Source organism: Sorghum bicolor, chromosome 9 (genome assembly GCF_000003195.3).
Source record: "Sorghum bicolor cultivar BTx623 chromosome 9, Sorghum_bicolor_NCBIv3, whole genome shotgun sequence".
Classification (NCBI taxonomy): Eukaryota; Viridiplantae; Streptophyta; class Magnoliopsida; order Poales; family Poaceae; genus Sorghum; species Sorghum bicolor.
In genome coordinates, this window is record NC_012878.2 from 57,642,271 (window position 1) to 57,662,902 (window position 20,632).

General features: G+C 45.2%; 1 protein-coding gene across 1 annotated transcript; it reads right to left on the bottom strand.

Annotated features, from left to right (window-relative positions):
* On the bottom strand, positions 10,216–13,290 carry LOC8074621 (probable protein phosphatase 2C 51). Its single transcript, XM_002441499.2, has 3 exons — positions 12,363–13,290; positions 10,907–11,012; positions 10,216–10,795 (listed from the first exon to the last, which is right to left on the bottom strand). Exons 1-3 carry the CDS (start codon positions 13,137–13,139, stop codon positions 10,479–10,481), a joined length of 1,200 nt encoding a protein of 399 aa, XP_002441544.1. The 5' UTR covers positions 13,140–13,290; the 3' UTR covers positions 10,216–10,478.

Below are 20,632 nucleotides of genomic sequence, written 5' to 3' on the forward strand. Positions count from 1 at the left end.
GGATTAGTTGCGGTGACAGCGTCCTTTCCTTTCGGGCGACACGTTTCCGGCCAGTCCTCCTCCTCGTCGACTCGTCGTCTTCCCGTTCGACGTCCAGGCGGTGGGGTGCTGTGCTGGAACCCGTCCAGGCGTCCACCACCGTGAGCCGGGGGCCGGGGCCGGGGACGGACGGACAGACACGTCGGCACAACACACACACAACAGCTCGGCGGTCGGCAGCAGAATGCTCTCTCGCCGGCCGGAATGGGAACCGGCGAGCTGACGGCTGATGGACTAAGAGGTCCTGAGGTGTGCCAACAAGTGCACGTGTGCCGCCTTCACGTCGTGTACTAGTACTCCTTTGAATTTGATTGCTTCTCACATTTCGCAAAAGAGATTTTGAATTTTTTTTGGTGAGGGAATAACTTTGCTTGTTTGAATCTATACGTACGTACGCGGTCACAGTTCCATTCTTACGGTTCGTTCAGTAGTTTTGAATCAAGCGAACGATACAGGTGCCGCCTTCACGTTGTATTGTATAACTTCTGTTTGTGTATAATAACTGCGCAACTTTCTATATACACTAGTGTATTAGTTGTGTAACTTATGTACATAAGTTGTATTGTGTAAATTATGTCTCCCTCTATTCCAAATTATAAAATGTTTTGATATTTCTACTTATATTGAATTTGTTATGTGTACACATATATAGTTGTGTCTAGATACATAGTAAATTCAATTTGGAAAAGTCAATATGCCTTATAATTTGAAATAGTGGGAGTAAATTTATGTACATAAGTTATATAGTATAACTTTTTTAGAACGACTAAGTTAGAATGTTGAGTTATTTCTCAAACTTATGTTGTCTACAAGCACTGCTAAGTTAGTACTGTTAAGTTTATCATGAAAGTTATGCTTTTTAATTTCGTTTTATAAGTTATGAGCACATGCTCCTTAAAAAATTAAAAAAAAATATTAAAGAACAGGTGATCTAGCAAAAGAAAGTGAAAAGAGAATAGAATGTCTTAAAAGAGAAATAGAAATGATTCCTGTTCTGTCTAAAAATAAAAAGTAACATATGCACTTTCCAAAAAAAGGAAAGAAAATAGCTGTCGGAAATTGACCGCTGATTTTGTTTCGGCTGAACGTTAGTAAAATAGTGGCGTCGGTACGCGGTTCATGTGTGGGTGACTTTGTCGATTTTAAGACTTGACGGCTCGGTCTCTCGTATACTCCACTAGTGTTAGTATTTCACGCGGTCTAAGTATGAGTTTGCACTGTTTTTTTTTTAAATACAAGTGCATCACTGAAGAACCATCTTGTATTGGAGTGGGGAAAAAAAGGTGTGGTTAACTTGTATGAAGCATATTTAGCGCGTACTTCTGTCGTTCAGTGAAGTACTCCTACTCTGTGTTGATTTTTGCTTTTGCTTGACCTCTGTACGGACTAATGGGATGGCTATACTCACGAGGAGCTAGCCAGCTAGCTAGCACCACCTTGTAGCTCTGTGAATTCGTAGCTTACTCAGCAATTTTGGAACAAGGTGTTTGACTGTTGAGTACAAGAGTGATGCTGATTTCGTGTCCTGTGGCGTGAGATCGATCATGGGCCTTGTTTAGTTCCAAAATATTTTGCAAAATCGACACTGTAGCTTTTTCGTTTGTATTTGACAAATATTGTCCAATCATGAACTAACTAGGCTCAAAAGATTCGTCTCGTCAATTCCGACCAAACTGTGCAATTAGTTTTTATTTTTGTCTATATTTAATACTTCATGCATGTGTCTAAAGATTCGATGTGACGAGGAATCTGAAAAATTTTGCAAAATTTTTTGGGAACTAAACAAACCCCTGGCCTCAGAAGAAACAACGAAAAAGAGTTCAACTCTTGATGATGAAGCAAGGCAACCCGAAAGTGGTCTTTTGTCATCTAGGACGCGGAACGGGGTCGTTCACACGCTAATTAACTAGCTCACGTTCATTTCATTTCACGGTCAAATACCTTTTTATGTTCCAAGCGACACAATGGAGAGGGACACAGTTGACAGCTACGAGCAGCATGCCACGTATTTGCGTTCTAGAAACGGTTTTCCATGGTGTAGTATATGCTTTCATTTAATTAATTAAAAGGCTGCAATTGTTTGCTCAACTCTCCTTTTTTTTTCTCTCTCGGTGTTTGTAGAGCCTTTTGCTCTTGGCATAGACCGAACAAACGGTAGATCCTAGTACCATTTTACTTTGAAAAAAAGAAGAAGATAGTTTGCTCTTTGTTTTTAAAAACTGTAGTTGTTTTGTTTCATACTATAATTTAGCGCATCTTTATCTTGAAGTTTGATTTCTCCAAATTCGACTGGGGTTTTTGGTATTGCGGGAGTAACAACAAACTAGTTTTAGTAAACTCTACATAAAACCTGTCTTGGTATATAGGGCTTTTTTTTTAAAAAAAAAACTGTCGTGGTAGGGCTTTTATTAAAACCTGTTGTGGTCATTAATATTTTCTGTGGAAAAAAACTTGGTCGGAATTTAGCTGCACAACAATGTACTTATACAAAACAGTAGGAGATAGGATGGAAAATATTTTTATAACTAATTTTGAAAAAAGAAGTATCCAAACATTAATGGCAACACAGCACAATCATTCAAACGGTCTTGAACACGTCATTGTGTCAAGGAAAATGGTAACAGTGCTTGCCAGCCAGCTCGAGATGGATGAGTCGCCAGGAATGGAATGGATACTGTACGTACGTGCCAAGTCAAAGGGAGGCCATGGGCTGGGACCAGGACGGCGAACCGTTTCCGTGTCTGTGCCTGTGCCTGTGCCTGTGCGTGCCGTGCCCCCACAGAGGGAGGCCAAGGCCATGAATTGAATGACTGACCTCGTGACGCCTATCCAGGTGTCGCACAAGCAGAGCAAAAATCCCCGACCGACCTCGACCTACCCCCGGACCCATCACGCCATGACCCCTTGTCAGCATCCGGAAGAACGTCCCGGAGTCCGGGCCAGCTAGCCATGCATCGTCGTTGAGGCCCGCATGCATCAGGTGAGTGACTGAATGAGCATGCACGCATGGCTACGACTGCCTGATTGCAATGATCGCCAAGCATTTCCACGGTGTTCACACGATCGTCACACCGCCAATCACATCGAGACTATCTGTCTGCCGGTGTACAGAACTTGCACAGGCCGCCGTGGCGTCGTGCACTGAAGAACTGCACAGCATTAGGACTGCTGTTTGGGTGCACTGCGAGCTGCAATTCCATGAGTGCACGAGGTCTATGTCTAGCTGTTTTGGAGAGTCCGTTCGTCCGAGCGTGTTAGCAGTATTTTTTTTTTTGTCGCAATAAATCAGCGAATGGTACTTTTAATTATAACTTTTGCGATAATGAAACCGAAAGAAATGAAGGAAATCGACGCCACAGTACAGCTAGCCAGTACCAGTGACAGTTGAGAGTAGGACTAGGGAGGCAAACGAACAAATCTGTGGTCAATCGTGACACGTCCCTCTCGGATAAGGATTCGCCGATTCGGATGAGCAAAGGCATGGGCTGATGATGCCTGATGCCTGATGGGCATGGGCAAGCCAACGAAAAAGCTACAGCCAGCAGGCCTCGCCGCTCTCTCTGGCTCTGCAGGACAGCGCTGCGGGAGCACGGTTTCTCGATGGGCATGCGAATGCGATGAGGTGTGCCGCCCGAGAGATCCGATAGCCCCTTGGCCTTGGGCGTTGAAGCGCAAAAGGCGAGGCCAACAGCGCCGTCGCGGCTGGGGATCGCGTGAGGACGACGACTGGCAAGGAGAAGTACAAGTCAATGGCCCGTGGCCGTGTAGGGTGGCAGGACAGGACGGAGGCACGACCGCATTTTCCATGTGATGCCGCTGCCGAGCTTTTTCCGACTCCTTTGCCGCCTTGCGGATCACACGTCGCTGTAGCTACGGCAATCCTGTCTGCAGTCTTCTGACTTGCAAGCTCCTTGCGATCCAGTCGATCGAGCAGGGATTTATTAGTTTCGCCAGCTTAATTGCCACTGCCACTTTTTTTTTTTGGATTGATTGGTCTGTGCCCAAAAGAAGTCCTTCTGTTGACCGTCTTGGGCTTGCGTTGCGACGTGTTTTATGCAGGATTTCTTTCGTGCTTTTTGTGACTTTTGAGTGTTCGGGCAGTACCTTCGTGCAGGCCACTTGTAGGTGTACGTACGTGTTCTGTGCTCGCCCTGCATCCGAGGATAGCTGTCATCATGCCAACGACCATAGTAGCCTTCGTGGCTGGCACGACCAGGAATTCGCCATGCATGCCTGACGAGGAACGAGAAGGACGTCCTCCCCTCCCCTCCCCTCCTCCATGGACAAGATTTGCTGCAAAAACCTACCAGATAAAAGCCATTCATTCTCCTCATCTCTCTCGTCTGCAATATGGACTGTGAATGGTGGACACTGCACCGCGCAAAAAGTAGCATTGGCAACAGGGTGTTTCAAACCGGCGGTCAGAGGCAAATGCGAGCGAGCGCGACAGCCGCGCGTCGCGGTCCCGTCGCGGCGCGCGCGCGCGCGTACGTGTCGCCGGCCGGTTGGGTCCGCGCGGCCGCCCACGGCCGCCCCCGCCCCCGCGCGCTCGGCGCGCGCTGTCACTCGTCAGGCGGGGGGACGATGGGGCCATTTCGGCGCCGAGAAAGACGAACCGGTCGCACATGCCGGTCGCCGTCGGCCGTCGCGCTCGGCGCCGGATGCAGCCAAGCGAGCGCTTTTCCGGGGGCTCCTCTCCTCCTGCCGCGTCGTGGTGGCTCGCTTTTACCTCTCGTTGTTATCCCGTAGCGTCCATCTCTCGCTGCCTCTCGGATCGGATCGCATTTAACGACGGGGGGTTTTTTCTCTTCCAGCGTCGCCAAGCAAAGGCGGGCGCCGCGTGACGGCGGCGACGATGACGACGCGGGCGCGGCACAGGTGTCCGGCGCGCGGCCGACGCGACGGCCGGACGGCGAGTGCTGTCCGCCTCGGGCGGCCCCTGGTGGTCAAACGGGGAGAAAAACTCGCCCCCGCCGTCGGCTGCCTGCGGCGCCCGATCCGTGCATCCGTCCATCGTTGCTTCATTGCCACAAGCACACAGGCAGTGCAGTTCGTTGGGAGGAGATGGTGAATGATTTGATGGATGGACGGATCGACAGCCCGTGATGCCTGTAAGCAAGCAACCGGCGGCGGCGACGTGGCGTCCCGGCGGAAGGCCCGACAGGCAGGCAGCGGACCCAGTGGCCCGTGATGCCTGTAAGCAAGCAGCCGGCGGCGGCGACGTGGAAGGCCAGACAGGCAGGCAGCGGGGCACGGGAGCTGAGGAGCTCAATGATTGAGCCGTGCTGTCCGAGGGGTTTGACTCGCCATGCACAGGTACTAGTGTGATGTGCTGTGCGCCTGTGCTGCTCCCTCTCGGACCAAAGTCGTGGCTGCCATTAACTGACCCCGTGGCTACTGGCTAGCGTGCCCTGCTGGCAGGGGAATTTATACGCGACCGATCTACGTCAGGCCGAGATTGAGAGGTGGCGGCCGAGGACCCGATGATGCGCACGTCTCAACTGCTGGGGACTCTAACCAAGCTGTGGATGTGATTTGTGAAACGACGGATTATGGTTGTTTCAGAGACGAACGGGATTGCCATCTCATCTTTTGCTTGTCCGAGGATTCTACATTCTACTGGCAATTGCAGTAGTTAATGAGCGAGCTACGACGTACTACACTTGTAAGGTGACACGGCACGGAACGTGCTCTACCATGGCCAACCATTGGAGCTCAGTCGAGCAGTGAGGAGGCGAGGCCAATCTTGGCTGGGCACGGTCCCGCTATGAGATGAGATCAGCCTCTCACGGAGACGTGGTGGGCTTTTGTTTCCTCTCTCGTCTTCTCATCATCTGAAAACCGATGGCTTTGCATAAAAAAAACAACAACAAATTGATGCCTATGGGCTTCCCTCTCGTCTCGGTTGGTCAGGCTCGCCTTCTGTCAGCCGCGGCACGCGCGCACCACGGCCCACGGATCAGCGGATGCATAGGATGGACCAGTTTTAGCAAAACTTTTGAAATGTGACTGACGGCCCAGAACGGGTATCGACTATCGAGGGCCATTCTAAGGCTAGCCCGTGGGCCAAGTTATTATATTTTAAAGAAGAAGAAAAAAAAGTTAACTTTACATCCCTCAACTTTCATAAAAGTCTATATTTTATTTCTAAACTCTAAAATCAAGAAAAATACATTCCTCAACTTTTAAAATTGTGTACATTACAACCCTAACCAAAGCGGTTTGGTCCTTTTCTTACTATTTATTTCGGTTAAATCACATAAAAATTATAAAATAGGAAATTCATGTCAGGGACTAATTATTCTATGCTTGAGTTGTAATTTATAAAATAGAAATTTCATCACAATTGGATCATAGAAACTAATTATAAAATAGAATAATTGTGATGAAATTTATATGATGGGCTAATTATTCTATGCTTGAGTTGTGATAAAAAAAAATTCATAATCATTAGATAATGTATTACTTAGTTTATAGATTTATTTAGATTTATGCTTGTTAAATTTTAATAAATCTATAACTAAGTTATACATGATCTAATACTATTAAAATTTTACCACGGTTTAAACATATAATAATTAGTCCAACATAAAAATTTAACTACAATTGGACCATAGAAATTGTAACTATGAATTATTCTAATTAATCACATAAAAATATAGATCTAAAGCCACAACAAAAACTTTGTACTAAAGCATAACATATTATATATTCACTATGTAGATCTACTTATCTGGAGTCCATCAAAATCGGATGTTCTATTTTGTGAATTTTATGTCATTTACTATGTTTTTTCAAAGATTTAGCCAAATTAAATAAAAAAGAAAAAGACAAAACTGCCTTCAAAACCGTTCATAACCATGTCAGGGACGTAATATGTACGATTTTAAAAATTGAGGAATGTATTTATCTAGTTTTAAAGTTCAAAGATAAAAAACAGGCTTTCACAAAAGTGAACTTCTTTTTCTTTAAAGAACGCCTATTCCATCCGTCTCACCAACTATGCTCCTCTCAAAAAGGAAATTACGGCATGTTTGGACGTTGCCGTATTGGAAACATGTAGTCTTATAAAGTTGTGGTTCTATTATAAATCAAAACAAGACATAAAATGGTGGTTTATAAACTACAAGATTTGTTGTATCCAAACACATGATAGCTTTTAAGGCCTTGTTTAGATCACCCAAAATCAAAAAACTTTTCAAGATTCTCCGTCTCATCGAATCTTACGGCACATGCATGAAGCACTAAATATAGACGAAAACAAAACTAATTACACAGTTTATTTGTAATTTATGAGAAAAATCTTTTAAGTCTACTTAGTCTATAGTTGGATATTTTTTGTTAAATATAAACGAAAGTGCTATAGTATCAAAATCCAAAAAAAATTCAGAACTAAACAAGGCCTAAAAATCAAAGTATTTTATAGCACCATAGTATTTCTCCAATACTCTAAAAAATGCTTTGCATCCAAAGAGTCCCTTAGTATTTTTTATTTATATGCACAAGGAGAAGTTTATTATTGACCATTGAACTATTTTATAAGAACAAGAAGTTCTAAAAACATAAATCAACGAGGTATAAGGATAGAGGCAACTGGCAAGGAACTAGTGCAAGCACAGAGGAAGAAAATAAGTAGCTAAAGACAATAGTGCATTTAGTCTAAAAACAGACGATGGTATAGTACATTGGAAAGTAGCAAGGAATATACAACAAGAATTTTAAAGTAGATTTTTCAACTAAATAAGATGCTCAGTTTCACAATAGGTTTACACGTCATATAGTCAATACAGTTTTGATATGGCTTTTGTGGTATCTAGTTTTTAGAACAAAATCAAACGATCATTATATGTGTGTTAGAAATAATATAAATTTACACACTAATAATATTATATAAGTGAAATCTAGAATTAGCTATTTAAATAATTGGCTTCAACTTTTAAAAACATTACCTCAAAGTCATTCAGAGATAATATGAGTTCGGTGTTTTAGGTCATTTACTAGAAACAAACAAAAAAGACCCTAAAAATAGTGGTGATCTAAATAGAAAATTAGGGACCTACTTTTGTAGAAGATGTTCCATTGAAGTGGTATCATCACATAAACATGTCCTCTCCAATTTACGTAGTGAAAGGATAAAGAATGATGCCTATTTGTCAATACATATGTTAGATGGATGACAAATCATATGCTCCCTAACAAAAGCCTTGTCACAATGACATAAAATCACCCAAGTCAACTAAAAATAAAATATGATTATAATGTACATCTCTAACTATTATTAACAGAACATGGAAAAGTAAGATTTAAGACATGCAATGTGGAGGATAGAAGCAATTTTTTTACCCCTAAGGGCATGTGCCCCCATAACGTGTATAACTAATATGCATCAGCATGCGTACTTACTACGTGACCTGGACATCGAGCATCGAGCTTCTCGTGATGGGCTTTAGTTGTTGGCAAAGCTCTAATCAACTTTGAGGAGCATCATCCCATCGTGGAATGTTTTGTTGAATCTTTGAAATTGTTGGTCTGCAGTTTAGCAGAGAACAGGCATATCAGTAATCGTCTAAACATTTGATATTGGTTTGTAATAACTTAAAAGACTAATTAACTTCGGCTGATTAACTTTTAATGATGCGATATATGTTGTGTGTGTTTTTAAGCTTGAGTATAACGATCTCTCCTTACTTTAGCTGTTTTTCGATATACATGGTCGTTTAAGAACCATGTTTGTCTTGTATGATGCATATGTTCAGTATTCAACGATAAGAGAATGTCAGTCTCCTCGTATGCACATATACTTCTTTGCAGTTTTTTTTGCCCTAAGGGCGTATGCCCCTCTGGTGTACAGACCTTGATGTGCATTATGTATGCAAGCGACCTGACTTGGACATCGAGCTTATTGTAACGAGCACTAGTTGTTTGCAACTGAAAACTCTAACCATCTTCGAACAATATTGTGGAACCTTTGTTGAATCTTTGAAATGTCATCGTGAGCACTGGTTGTTCACAACATGAAGCTCTGGCCATCTTCGAGCAACATCGTGGAACCTTTGTTAATCTTTGAAAATGTCATCGTGGAACCACCTATCGAATCTTTTATAAATATTGGTCTGTGGTTCATAGAAACAGATAAGAGTCACATAAGTGATTATCTGAATATTTGATGTTGATCTGTAATAACTTAGAACATGCTAATTGAGTTCAACTTATGAAACTCTTAATGTTGTTATGTACGTTGTGTGTGTTTTGGGCTGGAGCACAATGATATGAAGCAAGGAACCAAGGCAATTGTTTTTTGGCAATGGTTGCAGCACGAGGATAGAAGTGAGACCATCCGATCCGCGAGCAAAGCTTCGAAGATCGTTGTTTTAGATACTTTCGTCAAGAATGGATGTACAAATAATAATATAGTTTATTTTTATTATCTGTATATTTTGGTGTTTTCTTATCCATTCCATATAACGGAAAACTTTGTAAGAACTCATTCCATTGCTTTGTTATAAGGAGAGGAAGCATCGGTTGGTGGACACAATAAAGCCTTGTTTAGTTCCTTCCAAAACCTAAAATTTTTCAAGATTCTCAGTCACATCGAATCTTTGACATATGCATAAAATATTAAATATAGATAAAAATAAAACTAATTACGCAGTTTATCTATAATTTACGAGACGAATCTTTTAAACCTAGTTAGTCTATAATTAGACAATATTTGTCACATACAAACGAAAATGCTACAGTAGTCGTTTTCCAAAAATTTGGAACTAAACAAGGCCTAATTCCAATCTTCTTTGCCAATACTACTCTTGCTTGCTCTATCTTAAGGTCTGTTGGATTTCTCGTGTTAAAATTTAGTTCCGAATGTTTAGACACATATATAAATATTAAATATGGACTATTTACGAAACAAAAAACACAATTAAAGAATAATTTACGAGACAAAATACAATTAGAGAATAATTTACAAGACAAATTTTTAAATCTAGTTAATCCATATTAGACACTTATTGTTATATAATTATAAATATGCTACAGAGTCTCCAACCAAACAACCCCTTACTATTTCAAGTCTTGATTGCATTTCAGCTGCTACTACTACTAAGATCTTTGGCTGCGTGTACTCAGAGGCCGAAACATTCCCCTTATCAAAAATAGGAACAAGGCAATACATTCTGATAAACACGAATAATAAGAGAATAGAAATTGCATATTGCTAGTAATTAGAACACCGAGATAAATGAACATTTTACAACTAACGCTCCCTATGTACACACTGCATCAACATGCCGTTCAATTAGAACCCTGATGATAGCGGGCCGGAGAGTCTCTTAATAATCCCCAGCCTCTCAGCACACGCTCAAATATTTAAATTTTATCATCTACTACACGCTACAGCTACATGCTCTCAGTTCAGTCTCAGCAAAAACCAACAACTTGCACTAGGCCGCGCCAGGGCTCGTCTTGAGCCGCTGCAGCTCGACCACGACGACGCTGATGTTGTCCCTGCTGCCGCGTGACATGGCCAGCTCCGTGAGCAGCGCGGCGGCGTCCGCTGCGGTGCGGCCGGCGACGGACCCCGGGAACTTGGAGGCCGCCCGCCCGTTGAGGCAGTTCCGAGCGATCTTGCACGCCATCTCGTTGGAGACCACGTCCCACAGCCCATCGCTCGCCAGTATGAGGAACTCGTCCTGCTCCGTCCGCTCCACCACCGTCACCTCCGGCTCCGCGCTCACGTACGGCTTCAGGTAGTAGTCGCCTGAAACATGCATCAAGGCACAAAAAAACGTTCAGGGGACTGCTGATTGCATTGACATTGAGGAGTCATAGTATTATAGGAAAATGGAAGGAGATGGCCTGGTGTTCTTACCAATGGACCTAGAAGTTGCCAGGACTCCAAGGACGCGATAGCCGTTCCAGTTGATGACTCTGCCGCCAGCTGCTTCCACCCTCTGCATCTCGTCCGGACGATCCGGCTGCGTAATCAGAACAAAGCATTCATTCATTAGACCACTCGTGTTTGGTACACAAACATCTTCTTGTCCTAGATTTCTCTACCCCTTTTTCTAGAAGATGCTGTGCTACAAATCTGAACACGAAGTGGTTCTTGAACTAATTAAACAAACATTTCCTTCAAAACATCCGAATCAGCAAGTAGGTGGCAACTAAAAAAGGCAACATTCGTACTAATCTCATCATCTGTCAGCTAATGGGTCACAACTAGAAAAGTAACATTCGTAGTAATCTCATCTGTTCCATCGCTACAATTTATAGCTGCTGCAAAAAGAACAGTAATTAATCTTTCAGTGAAACAATCTCTTCCCGATTTTTCCATCTAACCATGTCCAAGTAGGCAGGTGCTCATGCCCCCTGCAACTGCAATACACTTGAATGTACTCCTATTTCTGGTGCAACGCAAACCAATACAGTGGGCACGCACTGCTCAAAGCCTCAAACCACGGCCTTGTTTAGGCCTTGTTTAGTTCCAAAAAAATTTTGCAATTTTTTTTTCAGATTTCCCGTCACATCAAATCTTTATACGTATGCATGAAGTATTAAACGTAGACAAAAATAAAAACTAATTGCACAGTTTGGTCGAAATTGACGAGACGAATCTTTTGAATCTAGTTAGTATATGATTGGATAATATTTATCAAATACAAACGAAAGTGGTACTATTTATATTTTGAAAAAAATTTTGGAACTAAACAAGCATTTGCCAGAACAACACCGACCACCGAGATGGAGTCCATGACACTCGACCTGCAGCCTTCCAAAACAGTCAGAAACGTTTCTGTGGGTGGCAAGGCGACGGAACCTAGCAGCCTAGCACTGTAACGCACAACCCATTGGCCGTCCGTACGGCACCACACCACTACAGCTTGCTTTCTTCCCCAAGAGAGATTCACCTACGTGGCGTCCCATCTCGCGAGCAAGGAACGAACGGTACCACCCAACAACCGCAACCAACTCGAGCCGGCACCGGCAGCGAGCTCGGGAATTCGCCAGGCGGCCAGCTGTGGCACCACACCACCACTCGCGCGAGGAGCAGACGAGGGAAATCGTCGCCTTCTCGTGTTGTGCCGGTGTGCGGTTGGGCCGTGCAGGAACGAACATTCGGGAGACTAATTAATTAGTGCACCAAGCCTGTACTGGTGGGGTTAGAAAATTAGATCTGATGAATGACGCTACTCACGCGCAGATCATCTCGCGGATTAAACAATAAATCCGTGGCATTAGTCGTTGATTAACATTTGGGAGCATCACCGACCGTGTTAATTTATGCATCAGTACGCACCTGTACGAGCCACGTAGTACGTACGTACCTTGTGATCGGTGGAGAGCGGCACGGCGACGCCGCCGCGGGAGAGCACGGCGCGGGAGTCGCCGCAGTTGGCGACGACGATGCGGCGTTGGCCCACGACCGCGACCACGGCGGTGGATCCCACGGTGCGGTAGGGCAGGTTGCCTGCTCCGGCGTTGGTGTCGGCGGCGTCCGCGGCCGTCTGCTGCGGCGGCGGCTTGGGCGGGGGCGAGAAGCCGCCGGTCACCTCGCCGTCCACCCGGGCGAAGCTGGCCGCCATGGCCTCCTCCCAGCGCAGGTCGTCGCTGCCGACGCCGCGCCGCAGGCCGAGCTCCTCCGCCAGCACCACGTGCATCCGCTCCCGGCACGCCTCCGCCACCCGCGCGCCGCCGTGGCCGTCGTACACCGCGAAGAAGTCCTGCTCCTGCTCGTCCTTGGCGCCCGGCGACGACGGGTCCGAGGCCAGGAACGAGAGCGCGATGGCGAACGCGTCCTCCATCTCCCTCCGCCGGCCGATCACCGACACGGCGCCGTGCGACAGGCGCGGCGGCCAGCAGCCCGCCGCCGCAGTCTCCAGCGACGAGTCGGAGGACGACGATCTGTGCGAACCCGACCGGATCCTCTTCGCCGGCACGGGTGACCCCTCCGTGGCCCGCCCGAGCCGGCGGAGCTCGAGGCGGCGGCGGCGCCTTGCGGACGCGCCGCCCTTCCGGTCCACGTTCCCGCCCGCCACAGCCTTGCACACGGCGGGGCCGCCCTCATCCCTGGCGGCGCTTGTCTCCCTCATGTATCCGTCCATCTGTCCTCGCTTGCAAAGCGACGGAGAAGAAACGAGGCCGGCGACGCGTGGGGTCGAGTGGGGGGTTTAATACGGCCAAGCCGAGGACGGAGACGACGGTGCGGCGGCCGTCGGATCCGGCGCGAGCGGCTGGGCGGTTGCCAGCGCCGCGTGCGCCTCCGCGAGGACGTGGACGGGTGAGATCGCCGGTGGCGCGTGGCGTGGGCGCGCCCGATGCGCTCGCCTACGCTCTCGCGGCGAGGTGCGGGAAAATATCCTGCGCCCGGCGCAGTGGACCACGGCGCCCGTGCGCGTGGTTCGTGGGAGCGGACCCGGCGCGCAGTGACTCGGGCGTTGCGTGGGGTGCGTGCACGGGGGGATCGGAGCGGTTGGACCACTGGGTCATACGTGGGGTCCACGGTGGGGGCGAGCAGGGGTTACGTGGAGGGCGAGGGGTAGCCCAGGAAAGGAGAGGGTGGGCCACGTCGCGCGACGTGACTGTGCGCCCAGGGACAAATGTTAGGGCGCTAGGGCCACGACTGGCTTTTCCGTGCAAGAAAGCAGATTCTACTCGGCTCAAGCAAACGTTCCGTTCCGTGGCGGAACCGAACGAGGAACAGCACGTATCCGTAACGTTTTCATGTATACTGCAACTTCTCTAAAAAGGAGATATGAACTGTGCCAAATCGTATTATACAGTACTTGTATACCGTGCTAACTACATTCTTTTGTAGGACAAATCTTCGATCCGGTAAAATGTTAACTTTGCAAAGCCGAGGGAGTGGTAGCACAGACAAAGAATTGGTTTTTTTTTTGCGAGCTTTGTAGCCTTTAAAATTCGTCCTACGATGAAAAATGTCATACAAATATCTGACCCTGCAATAATACGTAGTGTTGTGGGTTGTTTACACTGAACTAATACTTTTGAAGAACACAACTCTTGGTATTATGCTTGATTTTTAATTTGTGTGCTATAAATTCTGTACAACTTTTTTAACGTAGGCAAATACTTCCGTGTCTGGAAGCTTCGATTATTAGAATCCGTATCAGTAATTTTTTTTTTTAAAAATATTCATCTTTATAAAAATGAACATAATATTTATAACATAAAATTGGTATCTTATAAAAATATTTATGATATAAAGCAAAGCTTTTAGGGTCATAGGATATTAAATCTTTTAAGGAATATTTGTGGCATTATGTTTGATTCTTAATCTATTCGTTATACGTAGATCGTACAACGTCTTTTTTTTCTTCCGATCTATGAAAAGTATAATTTTAAATATGAATTCTGAATCAACGGAGTCGCGATCTCACTTAACCTCATGTAAACATATGGTGCTCTTTTTTCGGAGTTTTTGTTGTGTTTTGTTTCATCAGTTTACTCAAAAGCTCTGTCCAACAAACAAATACAAAAATAGGTTCTGAAACCCAAGATCAAAACAAAAACAGTTAACCCGAAACCGTTTTCTAAAGACAAGTTGAATTCATCAAACTTAGGTTCTCTTAACCTCATAAATTTAAGGCTAAGATTTTGTTTAGATCCGAAGAGTTATTAGATTTTGATATTATAGCATTTTTGTTTTTTATTTAATAAAAATTGTTCAATTATAGAGTAATTAGGTTTAAAAGATTTGTTTTGCGATTTACACACAAACTGTGCCATTAATTTTTATTTCTATCTATATTTAATGCCACATGTTGTAAGATTTGATTTAATGAAATTTTTTTTAAAAAAAATTATTTTTGAGTGAACTAAACAAAGCCTAAATAAAGACAAGTGCAAGTAATGTTTTTGAAAACGTTAGAGGCATTTCATCGAACAAAGGTCGACGAACAGCAGCCGAGACACACTGACACATCTGGAGGTCCGGGAGGGACGCGTGGCGCAGTCCCCTCGCCAGCGCAGGCGCAGAGGCGCGGCAGCCCCACGCTCCACGCGTGACCCCGCCGCGCGCGACGACTCCTGTTTGAGTGGCAGAGGAGAGGCGGTCGCGGGAGCCGTGGGTGGGCCTCGGTCGCCGCCGCGCGCTCCCGGACATGGCGGACATGACATGCACGGCACGCGCGGCCTACCGCCTACGACGCTACGCGCGCGGCGACGTGGAGGGTCTACGCCGCTGCGCCGCGACATCATCGAGTGCGGAGCGCCGGGACCGGAGGCGGGCGAGCGGCCCTTCGACGCTCGTCCGTCCGTCGTCCTCGTCGACCCTCAGGTCTCAGCTCGCGCGTCCTGTCGGTCGCCATGCCTGCCTGGGTGTCCTCACCACGCGTCCGGTCCTGCGCAGGCGGCAGGCGCGCCGTGGTCGCACGGACATCGAGGCGCCCGGACGATGCCACGACGCGCTGCTAGTACCATGTACAGCGAGCTCGCTGCCACTGCAGAGGCACACCGGAGGGCGCACTGGCGGCTACAGCGCCGCATGGTCTGGTCGCTGCCGTTGTTTTTGCGTTTTTTGAAATCCTGGTGGCGCGCCATCATGTCTGTTGCATTGCATCGATGCGCCGGCATGGGGGCCACGTGCGATGAGAGCACTTCTTTCTTCCTGTCGCTGCGTGCATATGCAATGTGCTTGTGCAGGATTTTCTTTCGAGTTCGGAGTACTCCTACGGTTGTATTGTACGAGTACTTGCATATTGTTCGCAAAAACATTTATTTTCCTCCAATTTGTCCTTGTATAGTGATAATTAAGTCCCAGGGCAACCTACTGTTTCTTCTCTAATAAAGAGCATGTGTGCACAACGAAAACTTGTGATTGTTCTAGCGAAGGAAAATATAATTCTTCCATGTAGTGTGTAGAGAATATTATTCTCAAGCAAAAATTACTTGTAACAAAGGAATACTACTGTATTATTTTTAATGGCACGTAAGAGATACTTATATGCTTGAAATTGAAGTCCTGAACGGTATTCAAGCAATTTTCTCTTCAAGAGTCAGCGGATGCCGTTTGATAACTCGCCGGATACTAACAATTAATATTCAATTATAAACTAATTAAATTTAAAAAATTATCTCGTAAATTATATATAAACTGTATAGTTAATTATTTTTAAATTTATATTTAATACGCTATACATATATTCAAAGATTTTATAGGATGAAAAAAAAATTAAAACTAAACACGTTACTAAAGTAGGTAGCCGTACGTAGCTCCACACGTACGCATGCACGTACGTCAGACTTCGTATAAACCCAAAGTACCCAGAACGTTAAGGTGTGCATGGTGTATCGGTCGACGTGTCGTCACGTAAGGACTCCATGGGATAAGAAATACACCACACTACAAGTACGATGCTACGTGCAGAGATGCTTCTGTGATTTTAAAAATCGAGGGGAATCGTCGAGAACAATGCAAGTTGCTTGTGCAATTACCAATGTTCATCGCGTTGTGCGTTAGTACTAGTTTGCTAGATAGACGAACGCGTCGTGCATCACGTATCTATACAAAATCTATACATGCATACGCCGTTATGCTCCATGCATCATGCCGCGTGTGTATATTATATAGTACAGTATCGTTTTGTGATCAGGAACACATGCAAGTACTGTTAGCTAATTTTGTTGTCAAAGAAAAACACTATTAGATATTTGATAAATTTAGCTAATAGTCTCAAGCAAACAAGTTAAATATGAGCATTTTCAGATAATTCTTGGAATACTACGTGATAAGTGTATAGTGGAATAAGAGCGCTGGAGTATATTATATACTCCTTATACTGCTAGCTCTAGCATGCTGTACGTGTTTGTTTTGCACGGAATGGGCAGCAAGGCCAATGTACGTATTCTATGTGATGGTGGATACGTGCTGATACTGCATGTTTGGTTAGTAGCCATAATCTATCATAACTAACTTTACACAAGTGTGGCAAGTTATAAAAAATGTGGCTAACAAACTGATTACCACATTTTATCATCCTTAAAAGAATCTTGCGACACTTTTTAACTCTATGACATGTAAAGTTCAAAATAATCATGTCTAAACTTAGTTGTCAACCAAACACTTGCCAACTTGGTCAAACTTGTCTAAAGTAAAGTGTTGCAAACTATGGCTAGCAACCAAACAGACCCTAACATTTCACTGTACGTGATTATTTTTTCCGGAAACAAAAGTATCTCCGTAGGTGAAACTAGAGAGGCAATGCAACCCGAAAATATTATTTGCTTTGAATTCGTAGCGTTCGTGAATTGTGATTATTTGCTTAATTAGTAGCGTTCGTGAATCGTGATTATTTGCTTACATTAGTAGCGTTCATGAATCGTGATGGCCCTATCGTACGTACGTCGATCGTACATACTGCATTTTTTTTGCTGTATAAATAAAATATGATTATATATACTCCGCCTTTTTTCCTATATATATTACACTGTTTGTTCCGTGTCACCAGTCGGCATGCAGTTGCTGCCTGGCTCTGGTCGCTTTCAGCTCGTAGCGGAACGCGTGTGTGTGTGCCGTGCCGGCCTCGCTCGTAGGTCAGCTGCCGGTGATGCATGTGCGTATGGGGCGTGGATGGAGACTGCTCGGAGGTGACTCCAGCAGGCCAGGTTCAGCGTCCGTCGTCGTCGTCGCTCGTCACAATTTCGTCACGCAAGTCGCAAATGCACCCTGGCTCGCACGGCATGTGGAATTGTGGAAAGGCAAGGAGGCGGGCATGCATGCACGTACCGTGTAACCGTAGCCGCTGGTATTTGAACACGGCGGCGCGTGCAGCTACTGTGGTCGTGCAGCCACGAGCCGCCGTTGGATTGGACCATCCTAAGGTACGTATACTCGTACTTTACTGTGTACGTGTCTCCCTTTGGACACCTCGACAACGTCGTCAGTCGTCACACGATCCAGGAAATAATTTAAATACAAGGACAGCACTCCATATTTTTCTGATACCGTGTGCGCGGCGGCCGCATATCGTGAATAATAATGAACGAAGACGTAAATGAATGCCCGTTGTACGATTTGAGGGAGGAAAAGGAAGGTTTTGGCCACTGCACGCTCTACGCCCACAGGCCACGGCCGAGAGCAACTGTTCACCATCAGCGTTTGCTTTGGCAGTAAAAGGGACATCTTTTTACAATGCACATAGCGATTTTTTTTTTTTTTACAAAAGTGCACATGCGATTAGAACACACAGAGCTGCTAACTACAGGTAGTATCGAAGTCGCTTCTGTTTTGGTGGTTGTATCGTCTAATAAAAATCCTCTTGCCGCCTCTCTAAAAATAAAGCTGCTAACTACAGTACTCTCATAGTCGCATGAGATATTGGTGTGTGAATCCCGCACAGTCGCCGCATGTATTTCCCTTGATCTTTTCCGCGCGTCTCGTCGCGGACTGACGTGTCACGCAGCAACATGAGAAAAGCCCTCGACCGCGAGTCGATCGAGGTCGACAGCGTACCTCCGGCTTTGACGGGCGAGCGAGCGGTTCTTCCGGCGGCGCCGGCCGGCACGTACGTCGTCGTGTCAAGCGTCGCGAATGGTCCATTCCTTAGTTCCGAATTTTTTTTTCAAGCACTTGTTTTTATTTGATAATTATTATCTAATCATAAATTAATTAGATTTAAAAGATTTATCTCGTGATTCACATGTAAATTGTCCAATAAGTTTTTATTTTCCGTAGTCCGGTTAGATGGATCGATACAGCGTATCTGTTAGCAAAACAAAAAATGGGGCAGGCGGGCACGGACTTGTTTGGCGCGCCCACGTACGTACAGGGCCCCGCGACCTATTTGCGTGTGTGCCGTAGCGCTGGCAGTACCAGTACAAGAGCAGTGCAAATCCTGCACTCGTCTAGCGGGACAAGGAATCCGAATACCCCCGGTTCTCTGCTTGCAATGGCGAAAGGGATCACTGCTTCTTCTGAGTTTCTGATCATATACGAGACGGACCAGGACCAGCCATGGCAGGCACACGTTACTACGTGGCTGAATCGTCCAACAAAAGACGATTCCAAATGTCGTAGCTTGTCCCACCTGCAAACACCACCACCTGGACCATCCTTCCATACTACTATTGCTACTACAGTACTGTACTACACAGAGATTATATTTTTTCTGCCAATCAAGGCTTTTCAGACCAGCTAACACTAAAAAAAAAGGCAGCATGTTTAAACACAGAAACCACTCACCACCCAGTTCGCTTGCATACATGCAGTGATGCACACAGAGGCCAGAGGCCACATGCCAGGCCCACCTAGCAGCAATCCAGCATCATGTGTCAGTCACCACTCACAAGTCACAACACGCATCTAGTGGGCCACAGAAGGTAAGAAAGCGGCCCATGATTTCCAAGCGAATGAATGTGGCCGGACTATTAGTCTACCGTGTGGGCCGAATGGAAAGGTGAGGAGCCGTAGCGCTGCTGCGACTGCGAGGAGATAGCACCCCATCGCTGGTATAAGAAGGCGGCGAAGCACAGGTTGTCTACATACTGCGTGGTGCGCACAAAGCGAACTATTCTTTCGCCTTTTACTAAAGAATACCGTGTGCACGCCATAATAAGGAGCATACGCTAATTTGGGTGCCTTTCTCTTTGAGAGGTGCCATGTTAATGATTTTTAGAAGTTAATATTAATATAATTTAAACTTGTTACGCTTAGTGTTATAATATAATATATGTATAAAGTATTAAGTATAGACTATTTATAAAACTTAAAATATAGCTATTAAATGTTTAGGCACATGTATAAAGTATTAAATATAGACTAATTATAAAACTAAAAATATAGTTAGAGTGTAATTTATGAGATGAATCAATTGAGTCTAATTAGTCCATAACTGAACACTAATTGTCAAATAAAACGAAAATGCTACTTCAACCAAACACCCCATAAGCTTCACATTATTTTCTTTTGCTTAATTTTTCTTTTTTTTTTCTTTATAATTTCTACTTTACCCACCTTTCTATTTGGAAACATGTTAATTCAGGAGGAAGGCAAGCTGAATGTGTGGCTTTTATAATGGACGGTAAAGTATCATTATAAAAGCCACACTCTTTAAAAATACTAAGGTCCCGCCCTGATACTTTACCGTCCATTACAATAATCGTGAATTGCATGCTGGGATTTGTGTGGGTTTTTATTATCTTCCAGCCATGTAGCTTTAGTACATGTATTGATGAGAATATAGAATGTTCGCTGGGATGATCTCCTCCAGATTAAGCGATGGCGCACCGACACGTCCTCGTGGTTCTTGATCTGGCCGAGGCCAACTATGGTCATTGGAGCCCAGAATGATTTCGCCTTTTTTTTTTACTGTCTTCCCAGGGATCTTGCTCACCGTCTCCAAGATCTAGCTGACTGCCTATAAAAGGACATCAAGGCTCTTCCACTGTTCCACAACAAGAAGCGTCTGCGTTGGTGCGTAATTTCAGTCTTTATCAAGGTGATAAGTGATATGAGCGCTTCAGTATTGCACCAAGATGAAGACGACCTTTGCTAATCGCCGGGACCTCGGTTCTCCTGTCTCTGATCCTCAACCTCCTCTGCAGACTCGATCGACCTGCGGCTTCATGGCATCATCCC

Excerpts from the sequence above, each read along its gene's own strand:
- LOC8074621 (XM_002441499.2), bottom strand. The coding sequence starts at position 13,139 with ATGGACGGATACATGAGGGAGACAAGCGCCGCCAGGGATGAGGGCGGC. Across the intron at positions 11,013-12,362 it reads CGCTCTCCACCGATCACAAG|CCGGATCGTCCGGACGAGAT; the intron begins GTACGTACGTAC and ends CTGATTACGCAG. Across the intron at positions 10,796-10,906 it reads GGCAACTTCTAGGTCCATTG|GCGACTACTACCTGAAGCCG; the intron begins GTAAGAACACCA and ends TGCATGTTTCAG.